The following is a 21,107-nucleotide window of genomic DNA, read 5'->3' as shown; positions in this document are numbered from 1 at the left end:
ATATATATATATATATATATATATATATATATATATATATATATATATATATATATATATATATATATATAGGCCTAAAGTATCTATTTGATAAGTGTGTGAAAGTTGTCATGTCTTCCATAACCTTAGTTTAAGAAAAGTTTCCCATACCAAGATGCAGTCACCACCATGCAGTGCGTCTTCTGGGTGATGCACAGCTTTAGTTATTTTTTTCCCCTTAGAATTTTGCGCAACTCTCCTTTATCTAGCTTTTTAAGTCTTTTTATAGGTTTGTATTCAGAGACAAAATATTAGAAAGGTTCAATTGGTATGAATACTTTTGAAGGTAGCATGTTTTAGCATGCAGCCAAAAAAGAGAGACGGCAATATATGACCCAGACAGCTTTTAATGACCGCAGTCAAGTAACAACAGCAAAATCAATCCAAAGCTGTAGATGAGGATATTAAAAATTGTAAATCTTGTCACATAGCTGTCAATTGATCCTTGCATAGGACCACGCTTTGCCATTAGTTTAATGGTGAGACAAATTTAACCTGGGCTCTTAGGAATCCCTCTAAGTGCTTAAGTTATGCTCCTTTTGATCAGATCCATTTATTCATCCTCCCTCCGTCTTCTACGTCCATCCTCGCTGTGTGTCATAATTGAGCTGTAATTGTGTCTGTTTTAATGCTGTTGTTGAGAACAGTAGCTGCAGGACAAGTAGCGCACCATGCTAGTTTACAATTTAAATAGAGATAGTATCTGTAATTTAAAGGCTGACCTTGAAAGCCACATTAGGAGCATAAAGCCATTAATAGTTGTTGTAGCTGAGGACTGACCATACATCCAGTTCCCCATAATAGCCTATCTGCATGACTTTGGACTAATTGGTGTCACAAGTGGAGTTCATCCTCTGTTTTTGCAGCACTTCTTATTTAAAGCACGGCCCAGCCTGTTTGTGTGTCAGTTTCACTGTTGGGTGACTTCACTCCTTGAAAGTAGTGAATTATAGCCTGAAGGTGAACAGAATGGCCCACATAAATGAATTCACGCCAACTCTGGGATGGAAAGATGGATTGGACTGAATGGAGACAGAGATTTGAAAGGAAGGGAGAAACCTGCCCACCACTTTATCACCTTAATTCTTCTTACAAGAGCGACCTTCTGTGTAAAGTGTGTGACGGCATTCCGACTTCACAGTCCGCCATGATAAGCATAACCTGCAAAAAGCGTGAAGACACCGGCACATGCTGTACTTGGGAGAACATCTGAATCCTCTTAGCCTTTTCCTCTTCATGAAGGGCACTGCAGTACTTCTCCACGTCAATAAGGGCAAAAGTTTAATGCTCTTCATGTAGTGACATTTGCTTTTTCTTTCATCCGGTCTTTTTCTTCCTGCTTGATTGTACCTTTGCCTGCACATCTTTGCCTAATGATGGTGAAACGTTTCCATAAAATCAGGCAGATAAAGAGGCACTTTAAAATTGTCAATAAATTGAACTAAAATCGCAACATCTGGCTATTTTGTTTGAAGAAAATATCGATAAATTAAATTTTTTAAAGACATGTTTCAAAATGCCTGTGCTTTCATGGATGGTCTGCCTTTGGTCAGCTGACTCTCCTTTGCCTCCTGTTCTGGCCCATGAAGCAGCCTCACTGCTACTGCCTAATCCTTAATTTGCTTCTATTGTTGTTCACTTCATTAGCATTTTATGCCCCTTCCTAAACTAATGATGGCATTTTCACACACCCCTCCCCATTCTTCTTTGTCTCATGGTTGCCTCCCATTACCCTGGCTTTCCATTTTAACCTGTTTACATTAGATGTTGCTTCAAGGTCCCTTTTTGATCCAGAATCACAAGAATAAGCTTCATACCTAAAACCTCAGAGGCGCCCAAAATAAACCTGTATTTTAAATTTTATTTACTACATGAGGGCTCACCAAATAGTGCCACTTTAATACTTTAATATGTAGAAACCTTATGTAAATCCGAGAGAGGCTACTGAAACCTGGAAAAAACTGTTTTAGCCACTGCTTTAACACTGGAGGTTTTAATGCTTGTGTTTTAATATAAATAAATTATCGATTGATGGAAAAAGTTTCAATATTGGCAAATATTCCTCAAGATAATTAGAATCTGCTTATAGCTGTATGGGAAGATTAAAGCCGAACAACAAAAAAAGCCCCAGAAATATCCTATTTCTTAACCTCTAATTAAAATTAATGACTTGTACACATCTACTGCTATGATGCTGTCAGACTTTCTATTTTCACACCCTATTTTCTGTTTTGCTTTGCGTTCGGTTGTGGACAGCTCCAGAGACAGAATAAACTGTGCATCCTTTATCATGTGTCATTTGAATCTGATTAGCAAGCCTGGGGAAAAAAGGATCCCGGCGTTCATGATTTATCTTTTCTCAGTTTGATCCTTTTTTTCTGTAGTTGAACTATGACGCAAATGTGTAACCTAATGGCAGAAGTGACAGTCGGATGTGCGTTCATCTCTCACGTTTATCAAATACTTTGGTTGGGAGAAATAAACATTGCTTTGAGGTCAGTGTTGATAGAAATGCTAGTTTTACTTTGTGGATTCACATATGTGGTTTATAAAGAGAAACCCTTTATGCAAGGAAATTGTGTGAGCAAGGACGAAGCAGACACTGGCCTCTCAGTGCTAATAGTTCCCTTGACAACACAGCAGTTGCCACACATCGTTGCCTTGGCTGTAGGGTTAAAATGCATCACACACACACTGAAGTCGGGTGTCATCATAAAGAATCTGTCAGTCTCTGTGCCTTTGCCTTCAATACTTCCTGTCTTTAATCTTTTCAGCTTCATTTGCTTTAGATCCAAACAAGCCAATAGATGCTCACTATTGTTGGTGAAGACCAACATCACTTTCTCTATCTTTTTGTGCCCGCATTTCATGTCACTTCCTCAGTTATTGAGTTGTCAATGGATGGCCCCTGCCGCAAAGGTGACACACCTATTCCACCCACCAACCTCCTGTCAGCTCCTCTTTTCTTTTTTTTTTTCTCTCCATCATTTCTTCCACTATGACATATATTCCTTTCTCTCTGTGAGCGTGTATGCAGACCTGGTCTAAGTAGTAATATACCATTGCTTCAAAGATGTGAATAAAAAACAGCCAAATAAAGGCTAGAAAGAGGAGATCTGAAACGGTAATCCTTCACCAGCTTACTCCAGCATAACGTTGCCACACCTGCACTCTTATCCCCATCTCAGCGTTCCTTCCATCGTCCTATTCTCATTCCATTTCTTTATATCCCTTCCCAACAAGAGAGGCTATCTCCGTAGCTGTGTCAGCGATCAGCATCTCCTCACTCCTCCTCCCTCCTCCTTCGTTTTCTATGTTTCCCTAGAGGACAGTCGGGAGCATAAAGGGAAGAACGGGGCTTGCAAAATCTATTCAAAAATGAACAGGGATTGGGCTCTTGGCTTTGAATTCCAACAGATAAAGCTAATGGCAAAAGTGGGCGCCAAGCAGTGAGGTGTGTGTATGTGTGCGCAGCCATAGCTTCTGTAGAGCCCAGCTATAGAAATGCATTTCCTTTATGCGCTGTGCTGGTTGCCTCTTTGAATGTGCAGGGGTGTTTGCAGGGGAAGTTCCAAGAAAGGTTGGCCTGCATGCTGCAGTTTTTGGAAACGCTTCTTCTGCCAGCTGGATCTCTTAGCATTAGAGTGTTTGTTGTTGTTTTACTGTGGTCAGTTTGGCTACTGTAAAAGTGATCAATACTGCCAAAGCCTATGGTACCTTATCACCGCCAGTGTGCTAGTCTGTTTATCTGACTGTGCAATAATGTAGCGGCATCATTAATGTTGGTGGGGAAACGTATTGTTCTTTGAGGGAGATTTGCAGGTAGCTTCTGTTGGGGAGTTGTAGAATAAAGAAGCGAAGGCAAAGTCTCATTCCTTCTGTTTGTCTAAAGCTTTATTTGATCTCTTTTATTTGTAGTTGTGGACTCTTGTGAATGTAAATACTTTATGTGAGGGGTTTCTTGAATCCTCAGCTTGAAATATTTTCATTTTTTTATTTATTTTTATGTCTGAAAAAAAATCTGACTGTATAATTGTAATGTGGAGTAGCATCCATCGTTCTTCTAAGCTATTGATGTTTTAAGACCACTGGTGACACAAAGAAACTGTATTAGGATGCTTTGCTAAAATCATCTAAAGCTTGTTTTAAAAGAAAAGTCTGATGGGTCATTATTTATACCTAAAACTAATGTTTGCAGTGATTTAATGAATTTAGCATTAATCAGTTAAAAATTAAAAACAATATTTTCCGTTGGGATCAGAGTCTGGTAGCGGCCATTTTTGCCCATACATACTAACAACTCACTCCTGACATCTTCTGACAGTGACGTCATGGTGTGGTAAGCTTAGCGCCATTCTCCCCGCTTTACAAGCAAAATCAACTAATAGACGTATCTGCAATAAACAACAATTATTTAAGATTTCAAGAGTACTTCACTATTGAAATTCATGAGAGCTATAGTTAAACTGACAATGCCCACGTGCATGGCAGTTGGATGTTGTAATACATTGGGTAAAAGTGAAAAAAATAAATAATTTCACCTTTCCGATTCATGATCCACCATGGGTTCGTCATTGCATTGCCAAAATTGAAAAGGGAGCATTTGCCATCGAACTTCTGGCCAAAGAAAAAAACACGTAATATGTAGCCAACATTTCTAAGAAGAATGTTTTCAAGAGGACTTGGATAATATCACATTTTGAAAGCACCAGATACAGCTCTGGGACTTGCTCAACAGCCGATACCGTATCATAACGTCACAAACAGTTAGGTGGCAGTAGTGTTCTTTGACATACATGGATGTCTTCGGTAAAACATATTCAAATTAAATGACTATTTATAAAAAAAACACTTATAATTTATTGAAAAGTATGTAATAATTTCATACTTGAGGTACTTTCAGAAGTTTGTATTCTGAATGTGACCGGACTTTAGCTTTAAAGACATTTTGTGGTAACAACCAGCATGTTATTGTCTGATTTCTGCTGCCAGGATCAATGGATGTTGCATTTAAATTTTGCACGTTTTGCTCCATGGCCTGCAGCATTTCTGTCGGGCTGACATTTACCTCAGCCGTCTGACACGCGATCACTTTCTCTAACACTCTCTGCTGCTGCTCCGTATTGTTTGTCTGTCACCTCACCGCATTCCTTTGCCACATTTAGCATAGATATGACACACTCGCACGTGCATACATTCACAGAAAGTTGAGCACACACGGTTATTATCTCCTGGAACAATACTAATAAATGCATGTACTGCTGAGAGCAAACAGTTCGTGCCTCTGCTGCCAACAGTAGGAGGGTGAAGGCTTGCCAAATCTCTCCTAGCCTGCACTCCTCTATCTCTAAGCTTCTCTCCCCATCATAAACCCCAACATCTCCTTCATGCTTTCCAATATTTGTTACATTCAGAGTGCCAGAACCTGATTTTAAGGCTTTTTATTTTACACTTAATATATCTTTGATGGTAAAACACTAGCAAAGATCCACAAATTGGTCCTATTTTCTTAATTACATTAATATAAGCACAAGTGAGAAATTAGGGAATAAAAAGATCAGCAGTGAAACTGGATTTATAATTACTGGCTGTTGTATTGGACAGGTACAACTTGTTGATGATGAGGTGGCTTGTGTGTGAACTCAGCCAATATTTAATTTATTGAGTTTTACAATGCCAAAAACTGATTACAGGGAAAGTTGAAAACAGGCCACCATTGTAAGAATTCCTGGGATTTAATTTGCATAGAGAATATGTGAAGTTATTCACCAACTGTGTATTGTAAAAACAGACAAAAAGAAAACAAACTGAATGCCGGTTGCTAAAAAGAACCTAAGATGGTTCACTTTGATTTGGAATAAATTTAGAAAACACATCGAGCATAAATGTTGAAGCATTTTAAAGCCACAAAGTCCACAAAATTAAAATAAAAACATAATTACAGCTGGATAATGTAAACTTGTTAGGTTTTGCCTGGCACCACTGCAGTTCAAATCTAGGATTATCTTTCTTTCTTCATTATTGATGTTCTGGGAGCACCTCACTGTGCTGTCAGCACCTAATGGTGGAGATGCTTTCACTAAGGCAGTAAGAATCAAAGTAAATAATTTTTAATATTGAGAAAAACCTAAAATGTGGTCAGACAGCCCATGTATAAGAAGAAATGCTGTATTTTCTGACATAAGACATCTTTGCGGTTCTTTCCAGCTGCATGACAGAACAAGGCTTTCAGCACATTGCAGGAAGGCTGAACATATGACAGCAAGACTGCTCTATTAGGTGATTTCCCTCCTTATTCCATGAAATATGCTGGCTTTGGGAAATTCTTACAGGCTTTTGAAGGCTTACCAATAAAGCCAGGAGCTACACTCTCTAGAAATTACTCAAGAGTGGCTGTTTTACTCAGCAAGCAATGCAAATATACAGTAAGAAGTTAAATCCAGGTTATAGTCCAAGGAGTAGGAGCTGTAATTATTATATTCTTATAATTGGGGGTGTTTGTAATATATTAGGAAATATCCAAAGAAACCACTCTAGCACCCAAAGAAAACCACAGCATGCTGTAAAGCATCAAACATCTGTACATGCTACCAGTGAACTAGATGGGATGTATTAGTCAATCTAAATAATGTTGGATCACAACAAAAGCTATTTATGTCTACATGGTTGCTTCTCTACAATCTTCTGCTCTTTCTGCGCTCGCATGCAAGTAGTCACGTTGCAGAAGCAGACCATGCTGCACAGATGTTTCAACCACCTGCAATATGAGCTCAAATATATCTTCAGTTTTAACACCCTTAGAGTTGTGATTGATAGCAGCAGTAACTGTCCTGCAAGTAGAAACTATTACTCCTTCCTCTGCACTTAAACTGATTCGTATGCAAAATTAAATAGATTTATATATTTCTGTTGTTAAAGACATAAAAATAAAACAACTTTGATTTCCATCAAGTGTTGTGTCACCGTAGGGAAAACCGCTCTCCTTTTTTATTTTAATAAGAGTTTAAGAAGGTATAAACTGTAAAACTTGTACTTAAATTTGAGTTTAACGTCCTTGTACACATTTTATTTCACAAAAACAAGTTTAAAATGGGCTTATAAAAATTTTACAATGGTCATATCTTGTTGATTGAAAATAGTCTCAAAGTTTTGAAACAACCCAAAGTAACTCCAATTGTACCTAGAGAATTAATCCTGTTTTCAAAGGCTAGAGATAACAAGTTGTACTTTTATTCTCTTCACACCTTCATATGTTTTACTAAATCCCAAGATCTGAAGTTGGCACAAAACATTTTCACTGTGGTTTCATTCTTCCTTAACGGATTAACCTGAAAAAAAATCTGACAGTAAAAAGTATCTACTGGCTTCAAATAAAATTGCATTGCTTATATTTCACTGCCACAGAAGATATATCTAGTGTTGTTTTTTGTGGATGGAGAGAATTTGTTTGTATTCTTCTTTAATGAAACTATTAATCGGTCCTGTGATGTTTTAAAATTCCCTATTGTAAAAAGATCAAAGCTTGAGCTTCACTTAAAAAACAAACTATTGTCATAAAATCTAGCAATGCTTCCAGTATTTTCTGCAATTGCAAGTCAACCATTGATTTATTTGATCCATAAAGATCACAGCTAACCTATCTACACATGCATAGTTTTAAACCCTCTCAGTGGTGTGCTGCAGAGGCTGAATCATTTTGCCGCCACATGAAAACAGGTTAAACCCCTCGATGCTGTATGTCGCTTTTTTCTGGCTTTCATCTTGGCATTGCTTTCATTTGCAATTCTTTGCTCAGTGATGCACATTTTTCAGCAAGTCTTTGACATTAGCACACCGCTTGTTATCTTGACGTCCACACCAGTGCAAATTTATGATCCTGCACTTACAGCAAAATGAATCCTGTACTCTTCCTAAAGTGTCAGATAGTGGGATCTTATCTAGTACAATCTCATTTCAGTTCTCTTCTTTCTTTCCCAATTGTGTTGCACTTTGTACCCTATCCTTCCCCTCTGCCTACCTCTTTTTCAATCTCCTTTTTTATTTCCACTTTCTGCTTTAACAACCATCTACTTTAGAACACAGCTGTTCACTTAAGTATTGGTTCTAACCGGGAAAAAATGTTTTGACTAAAAGCAAGGGATCTTTTAAAAGCGAAGTTTGTTCTTATAAGATCTGTGCTGACATTCAAGGCTACAACCTGCTTTTGAAGATGCCCTTTATGCCCAGCATAAACGAGAATAAGAAAACAAACCTGGATTAGTTGTGCTCTAAAATAAAAATAAAAATCGATTTAAAAGGAGGGTTATGCAAGTGACATCTTTCACTCACTAGTATCTGTAGCTACATGCTTTCTTTTGAAGTCTTCCATTAATGTGTCATATTTAAATTCTCCTAAAGCATTGAATATAATGCTAAAAATGGTAGTTAAACAGCTTTAATAATTGTCATTTGAAAATTTCCCATTGGCTTTTGTCAGTTCATCAACTGTTTTATTTAGGTTTATGATCTGGTTCAGTGCTGGTGTTCTAGAGCTGAACCAACCAGTTGGCCAGAGTTGGGGATTTTTCAGTTACAGTAAACCTGATTGCTTCCAATGACGGTTTTGAAGTTAGGTGCTGAAATGCCCTTTTTCTTTCACCATTTTTCCATAAACGTATAAAAAGTGGGACCTTGAACCCTTTTCAATCTATAAAAACAAATCAGATCATCAGCTTTTTGATTCAAAGAATCCAATCCAACAGGTGCTTGGATGCTTAAAATTGTGAGGTGCTTTTTCATTTCATTTGGTTTTAGATAACATTTTATAAGGAGCTATTAAAAAGGGACTCAATAAAAAAAAGACTCTTATGTTGAGGAAAACAAAAAATTGACTTCATCCAAAAAGCCTGATTTTTACTGTTTTCCTCACATTTTTTTTTATCATTAACGTAAGTTTAACTATTACATTAGTTTAAATAATTGTCCACACCTTTACGGTCTCCATTAATCTGGCCAGACCTAGCTTCAGAAGCTTACAAATAAAAGGTCCTAAAATGCTTTCTATAAAACCCTTAAAGTTATTATGTTTTCTCCTTTGAGACTTTTGTTGGCTCCCCTTTGTTCTAAAATCCAAAAAGCAGCGATTTCTTATCAGTACATTGTTCGCAAGCTTTCCCAGTCTTTCATATGCTTTGCATTTAAATAACCATATTTTGTGGCGCCACGGACACAACAGCAACTTGTCTGGTAGAGCAATATGTACACACATTGTCGGCAATGCTGCACTTATGATCCTGATTTCTCTTCAGGACATAAATCTCTACAAAAGCTGTGAAATTAATGGCCAGTGGCTTCAATTTTTCTTTCTTCCCTGTGCACAAATATGTGTGCATTCCTTTGTCTTTGAGTGTTGTTGCACACACAAAAATGTCATATCAGACTAGCCCTGTTCTGCGATCTCCACGGACTTGATTTACTACACACATGCAGGCTCGACTCTCGGACTCTGCTATTGGATGGAATCATAAAACTGAGGCTCCATCGTCTCAGGCTGCTAAGAAAACACAGGGATGTTTTTCACCCACCAAAAGGGCAATAAACTCTGTCTCACAGGGAGTAACACACTTGAGTGGTTCTACTCAGAGCAGAAATAGGTCACTCAACCCACCTGCAATTTGGTCCCAGTTTTCACTTAAGAATCTGTTTGCATTTGACCACAATATACCGAGGTTTTGGCATAAACTAGAGCCTGAGCAACACTGGGATGTTAGCCAGCATTATGCTGACAGTTTTTTCTTTCTCATAACTCCATTCACCTCAGTAACAAATAATTTTACTGACTGGCTGTTGAATATTAATTTCTGAGCCGTGAAAGTTGGATGCCCAAGAAAGCATCAGCTCTATTTACTGATTCCCAGTAATCTACTTTGCTTTGTCAATGTAGGATATCAAGTTTTATGTTTTTATTATTGAAGGTATTAAAGTTAAATCAAAAATTTTAGTGGGGTTGTTATCCTACATTTTTTGATACGGCTTTGCTTAATGGATTTATCTATATTTATTTCTTCTCCTTTAATCCTGCATTTTGTGCAATAACTTCATCTACATTAAAAACAACCATCTCTTCTGGACAAACTTATGTAGAGCCATGAAAAAGATGGTTGCAGGTCTTCTCAAAATAACATCTTCTGCTTCATTAGCACTCTGACTAGAGTGATTGCAGAAATTAAATGTTTTGCACTGCACTCAAGCAAAAGCTTGGCCTGGATTGCTTTCCCTGAACAACTAAAGAGGTGGAATGCTGCAGTCTAATACATAAAGATTTCCATCTAGACAAGGCTCTAAAAAGCTAGTTGAAAAAATTAAAATATTCCATTTGCTATTGTATTAATTTAAAATATTTTTAAGAAATACCAGAACATGCATGAGGGTCCAAAGTTTTCTACAGCTGTATTGCACACAGAATAACATATTTACACACTTGCATATATTGATGCATAAGCATAAAGCAAACTAAATGAACAATTGTAATCCCAACTGCCTAAAATCAACTCAAATTACACAAATCATATACATATGAAGCACCTTTCTTTAATCTTATCCTAAAAGACGAATACTAATGCATATGGCAGTAAGCTTGTTCAAGATCCCTAACAATCTGGAGGCGTAGTTACTATTTTTAAGTGGAACATCTACTTCAACACTTTTCACATTTTCAGTAGCAAAAGTCTCGACGGTCTGACACAAGTTCAAATGCACACAAAGCACTATAAAGAAATCAGCAATACAACCCATAGACGTGGTCCTCCCACATGGTAAACATGAAATGTTTACACAGTTAATCCAGAATAGATTATAACCATTTTGACAGATTTAGAGAAATATAATGATAGAGTGTAATTTGTTGTTTGAGAGGTTAGTATATAGTTGATAAATGACTTTTGAGATTACTGCCCTGTAGTCTCTGCTATTTTAATGGAATTTGATTAGAGCTGTCCCATAGACTGCCGTACGTAGTAATTAACATGGAAAAAATCTAATTAACAGATTGCATCAAAATAAATGGGTTTCAAACTGTTCTTTCTAACTTACTAAATGAGCTTCTGCCTTTAAACTGAATAAAATTGCAAGGATAATGCTTGTTCTTCCTGCTGGTTCAAGGGCTTCTATCTCTGAAAACAGTACACATTCACGTGGTTGTACTACATTGTCCCCACAGTTCCATTCACTCTAACCTCTTGATCCTCCCACCCTCTCTGTTGCTTTATTTGCTGGTCTCCCTTGCTCAAGTACCCCCAGTTGTCCAGTCTATTTCATGTATCAGCACTTCTTATCTCCTGCAATCCACTCTGTATGTCACCCCCCCAAACCCACCTTGTTGTGCAGTTCAGGCTATTCACCCATCATGCAATAGCCACGCCAGGTAATTTCTATATACCCCCTTCCATCTGTAGTTGGCACTCTTGCATCACATTTTCTCTGCTCAGTTATTTTCCACGTGCTGTTTTTCACCCTTTACACTGCTTTTATTTTTCCTGCTACCTCTATCTTCTCTTAAAGTTAAATCACCATGATCTATTTTATTTGGCAAATATCCTCTATTTAATAATCTTTAACTTCCTATATTTATAGTGTTTGACAGTAAATGAAATTTTCTCTTGCCGAAGCAAATTTACTTTTAGGTAGTGGTCCAGCTCTACTTAATTTCTCCTCTTGCATCATGTTTTTTCTCTTTACATTCATCAGCATTTTCCTTCAATCATGTATTTAATTTCTATTAGGCTGTTTTGTTTTGGATTCAAGTTCCCTTTACTATAACTTTTGAGAAATATGAGTGACAGTGTTACCGTATCCCTCACAGACTAGGGCCTTGCATCCTTTTGACCCCCCGCCCCCCTTTCCCTGCTGCTTTTGTGAGCTGTGGTTAAATACGTCCATCTTGCCGTACTTCCTCTCTCCGATGGCTTCATGATTGCTAATGAAGCACACAGACAGAAAACATGATGTGGGGGAGGAATGGATGGGGAAGAGTGTTTCCCATGGAGACGCGGGCTCTACAGGCTGGCAAAGCTGATTGGCTGATTGATGACCCTGTAGCCATTTTGACCGATTGGGATGGCAGAGCCTTTTATAGCACAGCACAGCTTAGATGTGTGACCAGATAGCACAACACAGTTCACTTCTGAATAGTTTTCTGCAGCATACGCCAGATCTCGCTTTAAGTTGCTCAGTCACAGAAGATGCAGAACAGCATTGCTAAGATTCAGCTAAAATTTTGCCTATGGTACCTGACAGATCCACACATTTTGGTTCACCTTTACTTTGAAATTTTGGTTTTCATTTTTACACAGATTATGGTGTTTTCAAAGTTGTTTTTTTTTTTTTTTTTTTTTTTTTTTTTTTAGCTGTAAAAGCAGATTCACTGTGTTTAAAGGCAATCTTAATGAGGCCTATCATTTTTTTTTGTTCCCAGTGTTGTTTTTTTTAAGTAATTGATTTCAAACTTCTAATATCTGTATGATTTAGAAAATCTGTTTACCGGTATAATTATATCCACACACAGCTGGTACAAAAATCCCCTCATGATTTACCTTTTTCTTGAAATTGGTATAAATCCCTTCAGAAACTATTTTTGAAAACTAATTTTGCATGATATTTTCAATAGATAGACATAAAAATATCTTTGATTTATTTTCTCATTCAATTCAACATAGTGTTAGACTACATATAGAATAAATTTTATCAAAGGCAGATTGTTCTTTGTTTAGTTCTTAAACTAACGAAGGTTATAAAGATGGAATCCCTATGATAGCTTTGCTTTGTTTAATGTTCCAGTAACATGCCTCTCATTATCTCAAGAAAGGAAAAAAAAAATACATAACTGTTTCTATTATTATGCAGAAAAGGCAGCGGAAATTAATATTGAACAAAATTAGATTATTTCTTGGATATTTCCAATTTTGGCCTTTTTCAAAAGCAAGCTGATCTTATGCTATATTCCAAAGTTTGCCATTATTTGTCAACATCAGAGTCAATATTTTATGAGAAACCTGAAAACGTGTCTCACCAGAAAAGCTTTCTTAATAACTGAAGGCTTAGCAGCCCTTTATTTTTCTCTAAATGCATTCTTATGAGCTTTTTGAAATAGAATATTGGCCTTGCAAGCTTGAGTCATCCAGTAAGCATCCCATTTAACATTATATGGCTTTAATCATCTTCAATCCTCTTAATCTGCACAACAATCACTGATCATCTGAAATCATAACTCTTTTCATATGGAAACTCGATAACATAAGCTGTGGTGAAAAAAAAAAAAAAAAGAAATAGTCTACTCCTGCATTATGATTCGTTATGCCAGCATCATTCAGCACACTTAGGGTTAAAGTATAGCTGCAGCGTCTTACTGCAGTGTCTAAAGCATTCGGCTGATTGTTACAGTATATGGCAGGAGAAGAAGAGAAGGCGAATAAAACATCTCTCTCTAATGTTTCCTTTTTTTCTTCCAAAAATCCTTTTTATTGCATTTATAACATTTGGCACAGTACAAATTCTGGTGCTTTTACAAGATAAACCTGTAAAGATCAACACTGACCTTTATATGGTTTTTGTTAAAGAAAGTCTTTTCTGTATAAATAATCTTTCTTGTCACGGCTTTCTCTCTAGCATGGTGTAAAAATCACACAGAATGCCCCCTTTTAAAACAAGACTACCCTCATTTTTCAAACTTAAGACAGCATCTTAAACAACTCATTGTTTTAAATAGAAGTTACAAGTTAGAAAATAGTTTCAATTTCTTTTTGATATATGTTTCTCTATCACCAACCCATGGTAGCTTTGTTTGTCCATATATATATTTATTTATAAGCATGTACAACAATAAATGGTCAGTCTTTTAAAGTTTGCACTCTGTACAAAAAGTAGTTCTGTTCTTTTTTTTGTGCATTCTATTGCATGACTTAAATGATGAAAGAAAAAAGGGTGGAACGGGGAGGTGGGATCTTGGGACATAAAGGAGTGAAAGTCTTTAGGTCAATGTTCTTTTAGATTTGAGTCTCCTGTACCTTCTCTTTTGTGTGAGTTTTTATGACATAGGGCTCAGCCATTGCTGTGATGGCGCTGGGTAGGGTTCGAGGCAAAGAGTTCCCAACATTATTGTCTGTCCATTTAGCCCCTTGGCCAGATGGTTTATAAGTGTTGTACTTGGGCTTTAGAGTGCTGTAGTCCACCTTATGAGGGCTGTAGTCCATTTTATGAGGACTATAATCAAGTTGAGGTCTTTGATTGTGTGGACTAAAGTCAGACTTGAAGGCGCTGTAATCCACTTTGTGGGGGCTGAAATCGGTCTTAAAGGCGCTGTATTCTGGTGCAGTACTGTGGGGGTTATAATGTTCCTTGGTTTTGTAGGTAATATCTGTTTTTGATCTCTGGGAATTGTAGTCCATTTTGGGTTTAGGCTGAGTGCTGTAGTCAGGTTTGAATGGACTGTAATCAGCTTTGGTCCTTGGGTGGGTACCAAAGTCATGCTTGAATGGACTGTATTCCACTTGAGATTTATTTTGGGTGTTATAATCGGATTTTAATGGACTGTAGTCATGTTTGGGTTTTGGTTGGGTGCTGTAGTCTCGTTTAAAAGGACTGAAGTCGGATCTCTGCCTGGGATGAGTGCTGTAATCTGCTTTGAATGGACTGTAGTCTGTCTTAACCTTTGGGTGAGTGCCAAAATCAGGTTTAAATGGGCTATATTCTGATTTAGTTTTGTGAGGGGTGTAGTCCTGTCTAAATGGGCTGCAGTCTGGCTTTGTTCTGTGTAGGCTGAAATCTGGTGTCGATTTGTGCATGTTGTAATCTGCAATGGTTTTGTGGCTGCTGAAGTCCATGTTTGGCTTGTAGGTTGTATATTCAGCCTTAGGAGTGTGTAGAGTAAAATCCGGCTGGGGTTTATATTCAGCCTTGGGTTTACGGAAGCTGTAATCAGTCTTGTGGCTGATAAAGTCCAACTTGTGTATGCTGTTGTGATCTCGGATTTCAGGTAATGTGAGGGATGACTCTTGAGCTGCAGATGCTGGTGGTGGAAGGTCCTCCTCATCCACCTGGATGATCTCAACTGTACGAGCTGCTGCCACTGTGCTTCTCTGCTGGTGGCGCTTTCTTAGTTTATAAAAGGCAATAAGCATGACTGCAGCCAGCAGTGTCACAGCGACAAAGCAACCTATTATTATCTTAGTTGTCTTCATTACTTCATCCAGGCTAGGACCAGATCTGCCTGGTTTGCCAGTGGCACCTCTGACTCCTGGTAACACAGATGGCTTCACTGCATTTGCTGCACTGTCAGTATTTTGCAACAGGACTGTTGGTGTAGAGATGAAGACTGGCTGAAAAACTGAAGGGGAGGCGGTTGTAGTTGTCGTCCCGAGACCTGCTCCTCCCCCAGCAACTCCAGCACCCACAGCCCCTGTAGTTGTAGTAGTTTTGGGTTTGGGCATCTCAGTGGTTGGACCAAGAACTTCCACAGTCACTGTTGTAAAGTAACTCAAGTTGGATGTGTTTAGCTCTGCTGCACTCACATTGAGGTATGCTGATGCATTGGAGTTCCCAGCTGCATTAGAGACCATACAGGTATAAGTGCCAGTGTCTGATGCAAGGACATTAGAGAAATTAAGGGTACCATCATTAAGGATTGATATTCTTGGGTGACCAGAAGCATGTGTAAGAATAGTCCCATTAGGTAGAAGCCAACGCACTGAAGACATTAGGGCTGTTTTGCAACGAAGTTCGGCAACTCTTCCTGCTGAAATGTTTATGTCTCGTGGTGCATCAGCAATGAATGGTGCAGAACACTGGATTGCAGCACCTTCCCCTCTGTCCACATCAACAAGCTGTCGTCCTCTCATGATAGCCGGTGAATGACATCGTCCACAGCAAGTTGAGTTTGTTGGGATATACTCTCTTAGCCACTGGGCTAACCATACTGCCTCACAGCCGCAGTTCCAAGGATTATGGTGCAGGTGAAGTTCCACCAGATACTTGAGTGGGGAGAATAAATCATGTGGCACAGCACTCAGGTTATTATGGGCAAGGTTGAGTTCCGCCAATGAAGATAGACCATCAAAAGCATTGCGCTCTATTACAGTGATTTGTGAATTCATAACCCATAACTTTTTTAGGGAGCGTAGACCTCTGAAGGAACCTGGTTTTATCACTGGAAACAGATTTTCTGAAATCTCAAGTTCCTCCAAGCCCTTCAGGGGACTTAGGTTTGGCATATCTCCCCTTATGTTGCACATTCCCAGGTTCAGGTACTTTAGGTTTTGTAGCCCCTCAAAAGCTCCTTCTGAGATGTACTCCAGTTTCCTTAACTCCCCCAGGTCCAGCCGCATCAGAGAGGGTACCCGGTTGAAGGCGTAGGAGGGAATGCTCTCAATTGGGTTGTTTCTCAGCCATAGTTCTCTTAGTTTCGAAAGGTACTCAAAGGCCCCACTTGGCACCACCGTCAACCTGTTGTCAAACAGCTCCAATGTGTTGAGGCTGGTTAGTCCATTAAATGCGCCCACCTCAATCTGGCGTATGGCATTTCGCCCTAGCTGGAGCACCTCAAGGTGGTGCAGGTGGCGAAACGAGTCGGCCTGCACCGCCTCAATGGCGTTTTCCATTAGATTGAGGTGTCGCGTGTTGGCAGGAATTCCAGGGGGCACACGCGTCAGGCCCCGCCGGGTGCACACCACTTTTCCCTGCTGATTACTGCAGGAACACTGGGGTGGACAGCCCTGGGGTCCTAAAGAGACTGCCGCCCCCGCCAAGGCCAGGGAGGCGCTGCTCCACGCTTGCGCCATCAGGAAGACTACACAGAGCAGGGCGGCTTTCCTGGCACGTTGCACAGCTACCCGCCCCAGGAGACTCATGATGTGGCACATTCATAATTCAGCATCATCTGGGGGGGAGGATGGGGATGTTTGGGACAGGTGGTTGGTGGGTTATAGGACAAGAATAGTAGCTCTATGGATGGTAATATTAATGGTTGGATCACAGTTAAAAAAGAAAAAAAAAGTAATAGGGAAACTGTAGGATAAGGGAGGAGGACGTACTCGTCCTCAATTATGTAGTTCTTATGTTTCCATAAATTGTCAGGGAGAGGAGGACAGGTTGGGGGAGGAAGGGCTGGGTTTTTTGAAACATGTGTATGAGAACGACATCTTGGTAAATTAGGCAATCAAAAATAGTATTACAATACAGAGGGGAGAAAAGGGTGTTACAGATTGATGCAAGAGGGGTTGAAACACTAGACACCTACCTCAAGTTAATATTACAGGTCCTTCAACTGAGATATATAGCTTCCCTCCTTTTTGAAATCAGATACAGCTGTAGTTTTCTCAGCAGATGTATTTATATCCGAGAGCAATAAGTGAAACCTTTATTTGCCCTGTCAAAATAGGTGTCAGTGCCAAAGAGCTTAACCAAGATGAGCCCTTTTTGTAAATCCATACATCCAAAGAGAAAAGGTTCAAAGGCCTTTTTGTGAGTGTTTTTTTTCTCTCTCTCCCTTTGTGAACTGATGAGGAAAAAAAAGTAAAAACACCGTAATAAAGAATCCAGTCAAGCTCCCAAAGCTGCGTTGCTCCCTTGCTTGCTTCTTGCTGTCGGCTCCTCTTCTCTCGCTTGTCCTTGGAATCCGACAGTTGATTCCCCTGCTGTACACCTTCCCCAAGTCTCCATAGTACAGGCAACCACTGGAACACACGTGTTATTTTTTTCTGCCAGAGGTGAAAATAAGATAAAAACAGAAACAGTAAATTAAGGTGAATGAAAGAATCTCGTAGTCCTGTTTTCTGCCTTTTGTTTGGCAATTAAAAGGAAGCCATAGAAAAAAAAATAAAAGCAGACATTCTCCACTCGGTATATTCCTTTTTGTCCACTTTTTAGGAGTCAATCAGTTGGTCAGTTCAGTCTTTATAACCGTTCTTGCCTCTAATACAATCCTTTTTTCAAATAGTCTTGTATCCTCTTGATGGCAATTTTTCCTTCCCGCAGAACACTTGGCAGTGGTTGAAAAGGCTAGGCGATGCACACTGCCTTCATTAGCTTCTTAGTCCTCTTAACTAGCCACACGTTCCAGCTTCCACAGCCGCTGTTGCGACAGCAGCAGTTGCAAACGAACACACCATCCCTGCGAAGCACACAGCAGCAGTAGCGAGCACACACAGCTGTGGCTGCCGCCTGCGTCCCGTGCACTTCCCAATGATCCGTCAAATTCTTCAGAAGGATAATGGGGTGGGGGGTGGCAGGGGGTACCCAGAGAAGTGGGGGTATCGAAGCTCGGCTGATTGAGGTGTGTTAAAAGGAAAATGGATGGTACAGTTTTTTTCCCCCCTCTCCAGTTCTTTTCTTCTCTCTTCCAGTTGTCTTTATTTTCCCACTCCTCCTTTTCTGGTGGTTATTAGCACCCCCTTGCCAATGCAGAATCTAACTGGGGAACGAAGCAAGCCAGAGGAGGCAAGCGCCGGGCAAGCGCGGCTTACAGGCGTGACGTTAACAGCAGCGTCGTTGTGGAAAGGATCCGTTGTAGCAGCAAAAGAGAGAGTGTGCTGTCTCTCTTGCTCACTTTCTCTCTCCCTCTCTCCCCCTCTCTCTCCTGCTCTCTGCAGTGTCCTGAGGTAGTTGGGTGAGCTCAAAGCACTCAGACCTTTTTAGAAATACACTTCTACAAGAACCACTGTGCTTCTCCTGTCGTTCTCTCCCTTTTTTAATTCCAATTCTCTTATTCTGGGGGTTTCTGGGGCTTTTTGGGTTCAAGGGAATTCACAGGTTGTCCAAGCAAAAGACAGAGATGGACGATGGTATTCCCACAGCAACCAGCTTTTAACCCTTAAGTTCCCATCAAGAGTCCTTCTTTTGCAATGCAAAGCTTTCCAGCAATGTTGTGCTGGGAAAAACAGGTGGATGAAGACTTTTACTCTCTGGCTAGCTCTCTTTAAAGATGTCAGTTTTTATTTTTATAAATATATTTTTTATTTTTTGCGCTTTCTACTGCTTATTTCATTTTGTCTCCTTTTTGCATTTTCTTTTCATGGAAAATAGAGGAACATGAATGGACTGCTGACGCATTCTGCTTGGAGCAGTGCTTTGGTTTGATGCAGTGTGTTATGTGCATTAACTTCCCCCACCCACTCCACCCCCACCCTCTTCACTGTCTTTCCTCCCCTGCTCACTCTTTGTCCGTCACTGTGTCACCCTCTTCACCCCACTTCTTTTGCTTGTTTTCTGTGTTTATTCTGTGTGTCAGAAATATGCACATGAGCTAGGAGTTGCTCAGATATTTGTTTAATTCTCAGGTGAATGTTTTCCTTTTACTATAGAGTAGTGGATAAAATGTTTTGGGATTGTTAATGTAGTATACAGTTTTAAAAGTCTTTAATTTGATTTCAGTGTTAATAAATATGACAAAATGGTTATCGAGCTTGGCCCTTTTTTCTCCATCAGTCTGACCACCAATCTCGCCATTATTCCATGAGAGGATTTTCTCTTACTACTTAATATCTGTGTAGAATTCCTTACCACAGGCAATATCAACCATACATTCACAGTAATGTTTCATACTAATACTTCAAAACACACCGTTAACTTAAGTCTTATATACTGTGGGATTTGCATGTAGAAAATCTCAAAAAAAAAGAAAAGCTGCTAATTTTTTGTTTTAATGTCTTTTTTTTTCAACTTATTGAAGGAAAGTATTTCATCAATAAATGATTCACTACATAGGTCTGTCTTTCTTCTGTCATGTATGTCCTCAAACATTGTTAGAGCCCTCTAACCAGGCAGGCCATAACCCTTAGTTTGAACACAAACTGTTGCTCCAGGAAGCACATGCCCATAAAGGTCATATATAAGAAAGGAAACATAAAAAATAAATGTTTTGACTCCTTACTGAAGAAAAAGAGGCAAAACAAGCATACCATGCTCTCCAATCATGTCTCAGTCTCAGCTGATTTGTACAAGCCTCGTTTCCATTAATCTAGGTAGCAGTGTGGGTAATTGATGGCTGGTAAAGCTACCTTTGACAGTCCTTCTAGTTGTGTGTGTTTGTGTGTAAGTCGTAAACTGAGTGTGTGAAAGAGGGAGAAATGCACATCGAGGAAGGAGAGAAAGCATGCCAGCTAGTAAAGGTCACACTGCCTGTAGTGCAGTACGTTATTCCCACTGGCACAGGAGTATAGAGCCAACTCCTATATTATACACAGACACACATATATATACACACAGACTTTCTCCTTGACTTCACAGCACATGAATACGAACAGGCTTCAATGAAGCACATGTAACACTGAGGTGGCAGACACAGCAGTATGAGAAAGATTTTGCTGTTATAAAGACAATCCTTTTATTTCTTATGTTTGCACAAAAATCCTGCAGCCATAACAAAGTTATATCAATTCAGCACTAGATGATCAGTCCAATTTTCTTGAGACTTTTTTCCCCTCTTTTATCATTTAACAAGATAGTGTAGATGTAACTATTGCTATTTAGTTTTGCTTATAATGTTGTGTTGTGATGTTATTTTGGAATTACTTTAAATTATAAATACCGTTTAGAAACAAGTCTAGGTAGTGTGCAAAAGTAAAAGATGCGACGTTCTATCAATCTTTACATGTATCAGAATTACCATTCCTTCATTGCCTGACATTTAAATGTAGACACTAGATCTTATGATTGTTTGTCGTCTTCCCATCTTTGTTTTATGGCGATTCAGAGAAATCTGAACAAATGTAAATAATTTAAAGGTAGAATTATAAAACATTTAATTCAATTGAATCCAGTTTTTTTGTTAAAAAAAAAAAAAAACTGACCCATTGCCTCAGTCTCGTTTTTAATAAAAGCCTGTGCTTTTATTTCAGAGTTGTTCTTTGTCTTGATCCATCCTCTCAACTCTTACAGCCTCCAAGGCCCGAATGATAAAACCATAGTAATAGCTTGACCCTATCACCACAATATGTCATATATTTAGTCTCTATACAATGTTTGGATCCATTCTTTCTGCACATATTAGAGGTCAGTAAAGAGTTTGTCTCTGAAGATTGACACGGATGCATCATATATGA

At 39.1% G+C, this 21,107-nt stretch overlaps 2 protein-coding genes across 2 annotated transcripts in view; one reads left to right on the top strand and one right to left on the bottom strand.

The window, feature by feature from the left end:
• snd1 (staphylococcal nuclease and tudor domain containing 1) overlaps positions 1 to 21,107 on the top strand; it is a 215,123-nt gene that overhangs the window by 92,611 nt on the left and 101,405 nt on the right. The gene's annotated exons all lie outside the window — the stretch shown is intronic.
• On the bottom strand, positions 13,509 to 18,906 carry LOC107085989 (leucine-rich repeat-containing protein 4-like). Its single transcript, XM_015376703.1, has one exon. The coding sequence runs from the start codon at positions 16,926 to 16,928 to the stop codon at positions 14,058 to 14,060; it is 2,871 nt and encodes a 956-aa protein (XP_015232189.1). The 5' UTR covers positions 16,929 to 18,906; the 3' UTR covers positions 13,509 to 14,057.

The sequence above is a fragment of the Cyprinodon variegatus genome, unplaced genomic scaffold, assembly GCF_000732505.1.
Source record: "Cyprinodon variegatus isolate N-32 unplaced genomic scaffold, C_variegatus-1.0 Scaffold139, whole genome shotgun sequence".
Lineage (NCBI taxonomy): Eukaryota > Metazoa > Chordata > Actinopteri > Cyprinodontiformes > Cyprinodontidae > Cyprinodon > Cyprinodon variegatus.
This window is presented reverse-complemented; position numbering and strand designations above follow the sequence as displayed.